This window comes from Salmo salar, chromosome ssa10 (genome assembly GCF_905237065.1).
Source record: "Salmo salar chromosome ssa10, Ssal_v3.1, whole genome shotgun sequence".
Lineage (NCBI taxonomy): Eukaryota > Metazoa > Chordata > Actinopteri > Salmoniformes > Salmonidae > Salmo > Salmo salar.
In genome coordinates, this window is record NC_059451.1 from 123,821,136 (window position 1) to 123,835,615 (window position 14,480).

At 40.6% G+C, this 14,480-nt stretch overlaps 1 protein-coding gene across 2 annotated transcripts in view; it reads right to left on the bottom strand.

Moving 5' to 3' along the window:
- The window catches only part of pnpla2 (patatin-like phospholipase domain containing 2), a 33,914-nt gene extending 20,280 nt beyond the window's left edge, over positions 1-13,634 (bottom strand). Inside the window, exons 1-4 of one of the 2 annotated variants that reach the window (XM_045688670.1) lie at positions 13,479-13,634; positions 12,987-13,217; positions 12,231-12,463; positions 3,751-3,816 (exon numbers count right to left, since the gene is read on the bottom strand). In XM_045688670.1, coding sequence (XP_045544626.1) covers positions 3,751-3,816; positions 12,231-12,463; positions 12,987-13,173 — 486 coding nt within the window. In that variant the 5' untranslated portion in view covers positions 13,174-13,217; positions 13,479-13,634. Of the gene's footprint in view, positions 1-3,750; positions 3,817-12,230; positions 12,464-12,986 lie in introns of both variants that reach the window. The other variant, XR_006757128.1, reaches the window with a different exon arrangement.
- Between the last annotated feature and the right edge of the window lie 846 nt (positions 13,635-14,480).

Here is a 14,480-nt window from a genome sequence, read left to right on the forward strand (position 1 = left end):
GGGCAGAACTAAAAAAGTGTGTGCAAGCAAGGAGGCCTACAAACCTGACTCAGTTACACCAGCTCTGTCAGGAGGAATGGGCCAAAATTCACCCAACTTATTGTGGCAAGTTTGTGGAAGGCTACCCGAAACGTTTGACCCAAGTTAAACAATTTAAAGGCAATGCTACCAAATACTAATTGAATGTATGTAAACTTCCGACAGACTGACAGAATGTGATGAAAGAAATAAAAGCTGAAATAAATCATTCTCTCCGCTATTATTCTGACATTTCACATTCTTGGGTGTATACAGTAAAAGTAAAGATCTACTAGGGTGTATACGGTAAAAGTAAAAATCTACTAGGGTGTATACGGTAAAAGAAAAACTCTATTAGGGTGTGTACTGTAAAAGTAACAACATACTAGGGTATATACGGTAAAAGTAAAAATCTACTAGGGTGTATATGGTAAAAGTAACAATATACTGGGGTGTATATGGTAAAAGTAACAATATACTAGGGTGTATATGGTAAAAGTAACAATATACTGGGGTGTATATGGTAAAAGTAACAATATACTAGGGTGTATATGGTAAAAGTAACAATATACTAGGGTGTATATGGTAAAAGTAACAATATACTAGGGTGTATATGGTAAAAGTAACAATATACTAGGGTGTATATGGTAAAAGTAACAATATACTGGGGTGTATATGGTAAAAGTAACAATATACTAGGGTGTATATGGTAAAAGTAAAAATCTACTAGGGTGTATATGGTAAAAGTAACGACATACTAGGGTGTATATGGTAAAAGTGACAACATACTAGAGTGTATACTGTAAAAGTAAAAACATACTAGAGGGTATATGGTAAAAGTGCTTGTGGGAGGCATGTGAAGTGTTGTCAGTTGATAGTGTCTATAGTGACGTCAGGCCCAGTGTCCAGCCAGCACGAGGACAGCAGAGGAGAGGACAACCTTCAAATCTCTGCCAACACGCTCATAAATGTGGCACTGTCACATTGGTCCTCAGGTCTGGAGTTAGGTTCACACACACACACACACACACACACACACACACACACACACACACACACACACACACACACACACACACACACACACACACCACACACCACACACACACACACACACACACACTTCCCAAAGACAAACACTGATGTCAAATGTAATCTAATCCTTGTTAGAAAGTTAGCTAGAGTCCTGGCCAAAACATTACTGTGTGAAACTGTGCCTTTATGACTTAAGTCTAAATTGATTGAACTGTAAAGTCAAAGACAAATCACATGTCACGTGTGTCGTTCAACCGTGAGAACGGACGGAGAGAAAGATAACCTTCCAGAAATAGAGCGAGAGGCCTCCACCCAGAGAGGAAGAGGGAGGGTAGAGGAGGAGAAGAGACAGACAGGAGAGGGAGGGTAGAGGAGGAGAAGAGACAGACAGGAGAGGGAGGGTAGAGGAGGAGAAGAGACAGACAGGAGAGGGTAGAGGAGGAGAAGAGACAGACAGGAGAGGGTAGAGGAGGAGAAGAGACAGACAGGAGAGGGTAGAGGAGGAGAAGAGACAGACAGGAGAGGGTAGAGGAGGAGAAGAGACAGACAGGAGAGGGTAGAGGAGGAGAAGAGACAGACAGGAGAGGGTAGAGGAGGAGAAGAGACAGACAGGAGAGGATAGAGGAGGAGAAGAGACAGACAGGAGAGGGTAGAGGAGGAGAAGAGACAGACAGGAGAAGGTAGAGGAGGAGAAGAGACAGACAGGAGAGGGTAGAGGAGGAGAAGAGACAGACAGGAGAGGGTAGAGGAGGAGAAGAGACAGACAGGAGAGGGAGGGTAGAGGAGGAGAAGAGACAGACAGGAGAGGGTAGAGGAGGAGAAGAGACAGACAGGAGAGGGTAGAGGAGGAGAAGAGACAGACAGGAGAGGGAGGATAGAGGAGGAGAAGAGACAGACAGGAGAGGGTAGAGGAGGAGAAGAGACAGACAGGAGAGGGAGGGTAGAGGAGGAGAAGAGACAGACAGGAGAGGGAGGGTAGAGGAGGAGAAGAGACAGACAGGAGAGGGTAGAGGAGGAGAAGAGACAGACAGGAGAGGGAGGGTAGAGGAGGAGAAGAGACAGACAGGAGAGGGTAGAGGAGGAGAAGAGACAGACAGGAGAGGGAGGGTAGAGGAGGAGAAGAGACAGACAGGAGAGGGAGGGTAGAGGAGGAGAAGAGACAGACAGGAGAGGGAGGGTAGAGGAGGAGAAGAGACAGACAGGAGAAGGTAGAGGAGGAGAAGAGACAGACAGGAGAGGGAGGATAGAGGAGGAGAAGAGACAGACAGACAGGAGAGGGAGGGTAGAGGAGGAGAAGAGACAGACAGGAGAGGGTAGAGGAGGAGAAGAGACAGACAGGAGAAGGTAGAGGAGGAGAAGAGACAGACAGGAGAGGGTAGAGGAGGAGAAGAGACAGACAGGAGAGGGTAGAGGAGGAGAAGAGACAGACAGGAGAGGGAGGGTAGAGGAGGAGAAGAGACAGACAGGAGAGGGTAGAGGAGGAGAAGAGACAGACAGGAGAGGGTAGAGGAGGAGAAGAGACAGACAGGAGAGGGAGGGTAGAGGAGGAGAAGAGACAGACAGGAGAGGGTAGAGGAGGAGAAGAGACAGACAGGAGAGGGAGGATAGAGGAGGAGAAGAGACAGACAGGAGAGGGTAGAGGAGGAGAAGAGACAGACAGGAGAGGGTAGAGGAGGAGAAGAGACAGACAGGAGAGGGTAGAGGAGGAGAAGAGACAGACAGGAGAGGGTAGAGGAGGAGAAGAGACAGACAGGAGAAGGTAGAGGAGGAGAAGAGACAGACAGACAGGAGAGGGAGGGTAGAGGAGGAGAAGAGACAGACAGGAGAGGGAGGGTAGAGGAGGAGAAGAGACAGACAGGAGAGGGTAGAGGAGGAGAAGAGACAGACAGGAGAGGGTAGAGGAGGAGAAGAGACAGACAGGAGAGGGAGGGTAGAGGAGGAGAAGAGACAGACAGGAGAGGGTAGAGGAGGAGAAGAGACAGACAGGAGAGGGTAGAGGAGGAGAAGAGACAGACAGGAGAGGGAGGGTAGAGGAGGAGAAGAGACAGACAGGAGAGGATAGAGGAGGAGAGGAGACAGACAGGAGAAGGTAGAGGAGGAGAAGAGACAGACAGACAGGAGAGGGAGGGTAGAGGAGGAGAAGAGACAGACAGGAGAGGGAGGGTAGAGGAGGAGAAGAGACAGACAGGAGAGGGTAGAGGAGAGAGCAGGAGGGTAGAGGAGATTGAAGAGTAGAGAACTGTCTCTCCCTGAGCCAAGAAGAAGGACAACAACAATACAAGGAAACCATAGTCAGGGAACGGGATTAAAGGTCAATAGGCTGGACGGACCTAGAGCTTGACCAATCACAGTGAAGAAAAGGGAGAGCTTGACCAATAAGAGTCAAGGAGAGGAGAGAGCCAACAATTAATTTAGAAAAGGATTACATCTGTTCTAAAACGGTCTCTACTGACAACAGCTGTGCTTTCTCAAAACTCATTTTTGCACCATACATGTGATTTGTTTTGGAGACAGGAAAGTATCTGTTTTCAAATGGTGCTCAGTATGTTTGTGTTGTGTAAAATCCACTTAACCAATGATAAGAAGAATTCCCACTATATGTCCAAGATGGAACACCAGAATGGTCTTTATCGTAAACATCAAATATAAAATTACACTTCAGAAAGTGACAACCAATAACAAGGGAGTTGTACTCACCACACCCTGCAGTGTAGGAGGGATCAGTCCACAGTACACAGGGATGTAGGCGCTGCAGACACAGGCCTGGATCAGAACACAATACATTATGATGAGTCTAGTACACAGGCCTGGATCAGAACACATTATGATGAGTCTAGTACACAGGCCTGGATCAGAACACATTATGATGAGTCTAGTACACAGGCCTGGATCAGAACACATTATGATGAGTCCGGTACACAGGCCTGGATCAGAACACATTATGATGAGTCTAGTACACAGGCCTGGATCAGAACACAATACATTATGATGAGTCTAGTACACAGGCCTGGATCAGAACACATTATGATGAGTCTAGTACACAGGCCTGGATCAGAACACATTATGATGAGTCTAGTACACAGGCCTGGATCAGAACACAATACATTATGATGAGTCTAGTACACAGGCCTGGATCAGAACACATTATGATGAGTCTAGTACACAGGCCTGGATCAGAACACATTATGATGAGTCCGGTACACAGGCCTGGATCAGAACACATTATGATGAGTCTAGTACACAGGCCTGGATCAGAACACATTATGATGAGTCCGGTACACAGGCCTGGATCAGAACACATTATGATGAGTCTAGTACACAGGCCTGGATCAGAACACATTATGATGAGTCTAGTACACAGGCCTGGATCAGAACACATTATGATGAGTCTAGTACACAGGCCTGGATCAGAACACATTATGATGAGTCTAGTACACAGGCCTGGATAAAGAACACAACACATCATGTGTGTGTGTGTGTGTGTGTGTGTGTGTGTGTGTGTGTGTGTGTGTGTGTGTGTGTGTGTGTGTGTGTGTGTGTGTGTGTGTGGCACAATTTCATGGTGTTGTGTGTCAGCATCTCGATCGGTGACGTTGTAATCGACCGTCTCAGGGTTTAATGCCGACCAGCAGTTTCAGTTCAGAACATACTTTGGCTCTAGGTGAGTACTTGAGACGCTCACGTGCAATAGGTCAATGAGTCAGTGGGAGTGGTTATATCAATATCTGGGTTTTATAGCTATAAGATGCTTAATGATCTGTGCCTGTCGTCTCGATAATAGTTAGCCTATACCTACATTTCTCAGTATTCATGCAAATCAGCATAAATTCACAAGATAGTTTTACCAGCAAGTCAATGTTTTTAAAACTCAAATAAATCATGGATTTATTGTGAAGGTGTAGGCTATATTTATTGTAGGCTATATTTATATTTATTGTTTATTTATTGTGAAGGTGTAGGCTATATTTATATTTATTGTTTATTTATTGTGAAGGTGTAGGCTATATTTATATTTATTGTTTATTTATTGTGAAGGTGTAGGCTATATTTATTGTAGGCTATATTTATATTTATTGTTTATTTATTGTGAAGGTGTAGGCTATATTTATTGTAGGCTATATTTATATTTATTGTTTATTTATTGTGAAGGTGTAGGCTATATTTATTGTAGGCTATATTTATATTTATTGTTTATTTATTGTGAAGGTGTAGGCTATATTTATATTTATTGTTTATTTATTGTGAAGGTGTAGGCTATATATTTATATTTATTGTTTATTTATTGTGAAGGTGTAGGCTATATATTTATATTTATTGTTTATTTATTGTGAAGGTGTAGGCTATATTTATATTTATTGTTTATTTATTGTGAAGTTGTAGGCTATATTTATATTTATTGTTTATTTATTGTGAAGGTGTAGGCTATATTTATATTTATTGTTTATTTATTGTGAAGGTGTAGGCTATATTTATATTTATTGTTTATTTATTGTGAAGGTGTAGGCTATATTTATTGTAGGCTATATTTATATTTATTGTTTATTTATAGTGAAGGTGTAGGCTATATTTATATTTATTGTTTATTTATTGTGAAGGTGTAGGCTATATATTTATTGTGAAGGTGTAGGCTATATATTTATTGTGAAGGTGTAGGCTATATATTTATATTTATTGTTTATTTATTGTGAAGGTGTAGGCTATATATTTATATTTATTGTTTATTTATTGTGAAGGTGTAGGCTATATATTTATATTTATTGTTTATTTATTGTGAAGGTGTAGGCTATATATTTATTGTGAAGGTGTAGGCTATATATTTATTGTGAAGGTGTAGGCTATATTTATATTTATTGTTTATTTATTGTGAAGGTGTAGGCTATATATTTATTGTGAAGGTGTAGGCTATATATTTATTGTGAAGGTGTAGGCTATATATTTATTGTGAAGGTGTAGGCTATATATTTATTGTGAAGGTGTAGGCTATATATTTATTGTGAAGGTGTAGGCTATATATTTATTGTGAAGGTGTAGGCTATATATTTATTGTGAAGGTGTAGGCTATATATTTATCCAGCATTATGATTATGAGATGTTTCGTGATCTGTGGCAGTCTCAAAACGAGCTCTCTGTGGGGCCGCTTTCCCAAACAGAGGTGAAACCTAGTCTGGACTAAAAATCCCTTCCAATAGTAATCTCTCAGACAGACTACATAGACAAAGAAGTTACCATAGAACTGTCCTGACTTGTGGCGGTCACGAAATTTCATCAGCAGGTGATTGTGAAGCAAATAACTGGTCAGTGTCACGGTAATTGACCGTTTAATTAACATAAACAAATTTAGCATCTCCTGGACTCCACACACAGCCTACAAAAGCATTTAAAAAAGTCGAATAAATCCATGTAATATAGCCTAGACCTTCACAATAAATCCATTATTTATTTTAGACAGGCCTAAAGAAGCATTATGATATGAAGAAAATGTCGTTTATTTCAGAAGAACAGAATATTCTGAGTTGTCCTTTCGTTCGGCCCTGATCTGGCTATTCCATATGGCTGTAGGCTACACTAGTTCATTTAGCAGAAAAGATTTGCTTAGAATTCCATGGAATTATTTTTACATTATTTTATATTATGAAGAATACAATTGAACAAAGCTGAATAAAATCTTAATATTTTCTCCAAACGATTTCCGAGGGAGTGCGCACATGCAGCTATTCTGTGTTGAGCGGATAACAAAGAAATAAGTATTCCTATATGCTTAATCTATAGTTATTAATGTAACTTTAGTTGTTCTACAAACGTTGGGCTATATGTTTTGATGTTTAATACATTCTAAGGCTGCATGATGAGACTCTAATGATGATTTGAAAAAAGTCACATGAAAGGCATGAGACTCCGCTTAGTTTTTTTTTTGTGCAGGCTGAACACACTTCATCAGTCGCTCATTCACACTTTGACAAACCCTTGATAATGCCTCGAATTTCACGGCGGCATCCCCTTTGTGGCCGTAATGGCCCCTAAAAAAAATGTATCCATTCCTTTTGTGACCTGGAGAGCTGCATTGTGCCCTTCCCCCTGAGAGAGCTGCGTTGTGCCCTTCCCCCTGAGAGAGCTGCGTTGTGCCCTTCTCCCTGAGAGAGCTGCGTTGTGCCCTTCTCCCTGAGAGAGCTGCGTTGTGCCCTTCTCCCTGAGAGAGCTGCGTTGTGCCCTTCTCCCTGAGAGAGCTGCGTTGTGCCCTTCTCCCTGAGAGAGCTGACATCGCTCTCCATCACGCGATCGCGCGTCCTTATCCGATTCCGAGGTGCATATTGAAGATGTATTTTTCGTCGGCCAACAAGATGAGTAGTCCTAACGAACAGCAAAAGCACTAGCCTATGTCAATCTACTATTCCCCATAGGACAAAAGTCAACCTATTCTATTCTGTGCGAGAAATAAATATTAAGAACATATTCTGGGACAATGGTGGGATGCGATTGACCCCAAATTAATAAAAACCTTTTTTTTATGAAATTGTGGCTGACGCAACAGATCGAAACGTTTAGCTTAAAATATTGATCAACTATGAGGCTATTTCTTCACATTATAAGCACAGCGAAGCGGACACGGCAGTAGGATATAAGCGCAAATGTTCCATTAGCTGAAAACACCATTATCAAAAGTGACTGCAAATGTGATTATGCATGTAATGCTTTTATTATAAAAGTGCATTTTAATGGTGAAAATTATCTTCCCCAAACGTGAAACTATATTAAATAAAGGTTCATCAAAATATAAAAATAAATAAAAATGTATGCCAAGTTTGGCTCTACACTCATTGTAAAGCAGATTAATGTTCTTAATTTTAAGAAGTTATTTGGCTACTTTAGTTGTGATATAAACCTTATTAAAACATATAGGACTATGGGCTAGGCTACATGAGGTGTGATACAAACCTTATTAAAACATATAGGACTATGGGCTACTAACCTCATTATAACATATAGGACTATGGGCTAGGCTACATGAGGTGTGATACTAACCTTATTAAAACATATAGGACTATGGGCTACTAACCTCATTATAACATATAGGACTATGGGCTAGGCTACATGAGGTGTGATACTAACCTTATTAAAACATATAGGCCTATGGGCTAGGCTACATGAGGTGTGGGACTATGATTTGAACAAGTTGCAAAAAAAAGGCATTGTTTCTTATGCTAGGCTTCATTCACAAGTGATAATATATAATTAACAAGCGATAAGCTAATATTGTCACACATCAGACTATTCTTGATTTAATCTTGTCTTTACATTTACTAAATAATATACAGTTGAAGTCAGAAGTTTACATGCACCTTAGCAAAATACATTTAAACTCAGTTTTTTAACAATTCCTGACATTTAATCCTAGTAAAAATTCCCTGTCTTAGGTCAGTTAGGATCACCACTTTATTTTAAGAATGTGAAATGTCAGAATAATAGTAGAGAGAATTATTTATTTCAGCTTTTATTTCTTTCATCACATTCCCAGTGGGTCAGAAGTTTACATACACTCAATTAGTATTTGGTAGCGTTGCCTTTAAATTGTTTAACTTGTGTCAAATGTTTCGGGTAGCCTTCCACAAGCTTCCCACAATAAGTTGGGTGAATTTTGTCCCATTCCTCCTGACAGAGCTGGTGTAACTGAGTCAGGTTTGTAGGCCTCCTTGCTCGCAAACACTTTTTCAGTTCTGCCCACAAATTGTCTATAGGATTGAGGTCAGGGCTTTGTGATGGCCACTCCAGTATATTGACTTTGTTGTCCTTAAGTCATTTTGCCACAACTTTGGAAGTATGCTTGGGGTCATTGTCCATTTGTGAAGTGCACCAGTCCCTCCTGAAGCAAAGCACCCCCACAACATGATGCTGCCTCCCCCGTGCTTCACGGTTGGAAGGGTGTTATTTGGCTAGCAAGCCTCCCCCTTTTTACTCCAAATATAACGATGGTCATTATGCCTAAACAGTTCTATTTTTGTTTCATCAGACCAGAGGACATTTATCCAGAAAGTATGATCTTTGTCCCCATATGCAGTTACAAACCATAGTCTGGCTTTTTTATGGCAGTTTTGGAGCAGTGGCTTCTTCCTTGCTGAGCAGCCTTTCAGGTTATGTCGATATAGGACTTGTTTTACTGTGGATACAGATACTTTGTACCTGTTTCCTCCAGCATCTTCACAAGGTCCTTTGCTGTTGTTCTGGGATTGATTTGCACTTTTCGCACCAAAGTACGTTCATCTCTAGGAGACATAACGTGTCTCCTTCCTGAGCGGTATGACGGCTGCGTGGTCCCATGGTGTTTATACTTGCGTACTATTGTTTGTACAGATGAACGTGGTACCTTCAGGCGTTTGGAAATTGCTCCCAAGGATGAACCAGACTTGTGGAGGTCTTGGCTGATTTCTTTTGATTTCCCCATGATGTCAAGCAAAGAGGCACTGAGTTCGAAGGTAGGCCTTAAAATACATCCACAGGTACACCTCCAATTGACTCAAATTATGTCAATTAGCCTATCAGAAGCCATGGCATCATTTTCTGTAATTTTCCTAGCTGTTTAAAGGCCCAGTCAACTTAATGTATGTAAACTTCTGACCCACTGGAATTGTGATACAGTGAATTATAAGTGAAATAATCTGTCTGTAATCTATAATCTGTCTGTTGGAAAAATTACTTGTGTCATGCACAAAGTAGATGTCCTAACCGACTTGCCAAAACTATAGTTTGTTAACAAGAAATTTGTGGAGTGGTTGAAAAACGAGTTTTAATGACTCCAACCTAAGTGTATGTAAACTTCTGACTTCAACTGTATGTATTAGGCTATATTCCTGTTGTAAAGAGAAGCAATGTGCTTAATATTAGTAATGTTGAGAAATAAATATAGAATATATATCTGTTGGGATCCTCCTCTTTTTATTAGAGGCCATCACTCTGTTTTCTCCCGCAATTGCACAGCCTATAGAAATGTTGCGCAACATGAGCTCACGGGCTCTCATGAAGTGTTTGATTAGATTTTTGATTACATTTGCATTGATGTCAGAGTGATTAGAGGGACAATAGAGTGCTGAGTACCAGGCAGTTAGCAAGTTTGGTAGGTTACTAATGACCATCAGCAGCATCAGAGCTTGGAGAAGCCTAATTAAAGTGACTAAACGATCACGTGGAATTTGACTGGCTTCATGACTCGTGACCGCCGGTGTGGCGGTAATATGGTCACCGTATCAGCACTAGTCGTGATACTACGGGATGTGTCAGATAACAAGCAGCCTTAGTTTTGGAAAAAAATCATGATTTCACAACTGTTAGCATCTTTCAAATTTTGGAAGGAGACGGGACATTTAGACTTGCAAAGAGAGGGTGGAGCTTGTTCCGGTTACAATCTCTTCTCAACACATATGGAACCCAGAACTTAACCTGTTAGGGCTAGGGGGCAGTATTGACACAGCCGGATAAAAAACGTACCCGATTTAATCTGGTTACTACTCCTGCCCAGTAACTAGAATATGCATATAATTATTGGCTTTGGATAGAAAACACCCTTAAGTTTCTAAAACTGTTTGAATGGTGTCTGTGAGTATAACAGAACTCATATGGCAGGCAAAAACCTGAGAAGATTTCAAGCAGGAAGTGGCCTGTCTGAGAAGTAGTGTTTCATCTTGGCTCTTTTTATTGAAGACTCAGGATCTGTGCAATAATGTGACACTTCCTACGGCTTCCATAGGGTCTCAGAGCCCGGGAAAAAGCTGAACGATATCGAGGCAGGCTCTGGCTGAAACACTTTATCGCTTTTGGCAAGTGGCCACTCAGAGTACTATGGGCTTAGGCGCGTGCCCGCGTCGACCGAATGCTTTCTTTTCCTTTGTCTGTTTACCTAAACGCAGATTCCCGGTCGGAATATTATTGCTTTTTTATGAGAAAAATGGCATAAAAATTGATTTTAAACAGCGGTTGACATGCTTCGAAGTACGGTAATGGAATATTTAGAATTTTTTTGTCACGAATTGCGCCATGCTCACCACCCTTATTTACCCTTTAGGATAGTGTCTTGAACGCACGAACAAAACGCCACTGTTTGGATATAACGATGGATTATTTTGGACCAAACCAACATTTGTTATTGAAGTAGAAGTCCTGGGAGTGCATTCTGACGAAGACAACAAAGGTAATAACATTTTTCTTATAGTAAATCTGACTTTGATGAGTGCTAAACTTGCTGGGTGTCTAAATAGCTAGCCTTGTGATGCCGGGCTATCTACTGAGAATATTGCAAAATGTGCTTTCACCGAAAAGCTATTTTACAATCGGACATATCGAGTGCATAGAGGAGTTCTGTATCTATAGTTCTTTAAATAATTGTTATGCTTTTTGTGAACGTTTATCATGAGTAATTTAGTAAATTCACCGGAAGTTTGCGGGGGGTATGCTAGTTCTGAACGTCACATGCTAATGTAAAAAGCTGTTTTTTGATATAAATATGAACTTGATTGAACAAAACATGCATGTATTGTATAACATAATGTCCTAGGGTTGTCATCTGATGAAGATCATCAAAGGTTAGTGCTACATTTAGCTGTGGTTTGGGTTTATGTGACATTATATGCTAGCTTGAAAAATGGGTGTCTGATTATTTCTGGCTGGGTACTCTGCTGACATAATCTAATGTTTTGCTTTCGTTGTAAAGCCTTTTTGAAATCGGACAGTGTGGTTAGATTAACGAGAGTCTTATCTTTAAAATGGTGTAAAATAGTCATATTTTTGAAAAATTGAAGTAATAGCATTTCTAAGGTATATGAATAACGCGCCACAGGATTCAACTGGCTGTTGAGTAGGTGGGACGCTAGCCCATAGAGGTTAATCAACCATCTGACAAATTACACAAAATGTTTGTTCTGCGTTAACTTATTTCATTACATTTCATTTCAGTCATTTAGCAGACGCTCTTATCCAGAGCGACTTACAGTAGTGAATCCATACATTTCATACATTTTTTCTCTGCGATTATTTCAATAGAATAGAATCTCCATGGAGAATGTTTTTTATTTATTTTTATTTTTTTTTAGTCCAGGATCAGGATCAGGTTTAATCTGTGTAATCTGTGAAACCAGTCCTATGTGTTTCAATGGTCATTTATTTCCGGTCAGAATATGTTTTCAGACCCTCACCTGCACCAGTTCCTCTTTGCTGTTGAAGTGCGACACCAAGACGTTCTCTCCGTCGGTCACCCTGGTCAGTGATATGCCGAGACGCCCTGTGGCACTGTGGTGAGAATCGGCTGGCAGGGTTTTATACAGCATGTTACGCATGATCTTCACCAGGTTGAAGGATGGGTGCATAGGCCCCAGGAAACGCTTCCGGGCATCCTTAGCCACATCAATGATGTTGGCTCCTGCCTCACCTGATGAGGAATCAAGAAAATGATAGAATATTTTTTATTATACAGTATGTTACAGATTATTAGGCCTAAGTCATGGTAACATTATGCTGTGACAATATAAGAGGTCGTTTCTATTTACATTTTAGTCATTTAGCAGACGCTCTTATCCAGAGCGACTTACAGTCGTGAATGCATACATTATTTTTATTTTTCCGCACTCGTCCCCCGTGGGAATCGAACCCACAACACTGACGTTGCAAGCACCATGCTCTACCAACTGAGCCACACGGGAGTGTGTTTCTATGGTTGGCAACGGGAAAAACATTCATGTGTATTACTTTCACTAGGAAGACATGAAGCGAAACAGGGTGGGTGACAGTAGACAATCAACATACAGACAGTGCACAGAGAGGACAGACAGCAAAATAAGGCACACACACACACACACACACACACACACACACACACACACACACACACACACACACACACACACACGTCAAATGATTATGTAACAATTAGAGTAAAGTTCAGCGCTGCCTACCTAAACACGCTCCGGTGACCAGCGCAGATGCGGTGAGCGCCCCTGCCGATGCCCCGTATATGTGACGGGCGTTGTGGACTAGGAAAGGGCTCTGTTCCAGTAAACAACTCGCTACACCAATATGATAGATCCCCAAAAAGCCGCAACCTGCAAAGGAAATGTTCCACGTCGAGTCTAGAGGAAACATAGCTAACTACTATCTGAGAGACAGTCGATTTAGACAGAAAGCTCCTGCAAAAAAAAAGTTCACAACTAGTTATCTAAAGTGCTGGTAATAAATACCACAGTCTTTGAATGTTGAAAATGTGTGGGGGAAAAAAATGTCAGCTATTTGTAGTTGTTGTACCCTTTTGTCCCCTGAGCGATCTGTCTGTTTTTCATATAGTTCAACTGACTGTTAACAAGTTGATTGTCTTTCTGTTCTTGAGGACATCTTCACCATTCTCTTCCTCACACGTTCATTATAATTTTTTGTTGTTGTAAGACAATTACCTGTTGGAAATTAGTAACGTATTTGTCCCCCAAAAAAACAATCACTTTTATCCAAGCGAAAGTGTTCAACATCAGTCATTGAAAGCGGTGTCCCCTCTCTGGCACTTTCGTTCCTCTCTCGTTCCTCTCTGTCCCATTTCTTTCCACGACGAGGAGGAAGGGAGTGATGTTTTCATCACAATGTCCAATCACAATCTGTATTCCTGAAACACTCGTCCTATCAGTGGCTGAGTTGTATGTGACGGCCTCCTCACCTCCTTTCTGCCGTCACTCGGAATGTCTTGGGTTTTATTCTGAGAGGGGCTTGTCGGTGTCCCCGTTTGTCACCTGTCCCTGTCGCATTTGGCCTATATCTTCTCTTACTCTTGATTGTAATTGGTCAACAGATTACTTACATCATTTTTTTTAAACTTGAGACAGTAATAAGTTCATACTCAGGAATCTAATTGCTATGTAGCTGTCATTGTAAATAGGAATATGTTCTTATCTGACTTGCCTAGTTTAAATAAAGGTTAAATAAAATACAATAACATTTAAAAAAAAAACTTTGTCAACAAAGACCTCTAGGGACCAAAAAAATATATTCCACCTCAATAGGAATGTGTTTACATAGTTTAAAGACGCAATTGACAATAATATTGTTGTTTTATAGCCGTTGGCCCACATACAAAAAAAACGAGTGTTCTCTGATGGGACTGTGTGTTTATCAAGCAAATAATACACTTATTTTGTGCTTCCTTTTTTTTACATTTAGTTGTTCTATACTTCCAAACAACAATGAAGAATACAGTGTAGAGTGTCTGCTACCCAGACGGTCTTAGAATAACATGAAATTAACAAAAATCCAGAACGACTGTTGTTTCAACTTTCCTCTATGACACATTTACCAAGAATCTAAAACGGCATAGTGCTTTACTTATAGTGCAATAACATCTGTTATATATGGGTCTATGTAACTACATTTGCTTTATTTATTTATCAGTATATATATATATATTTTTT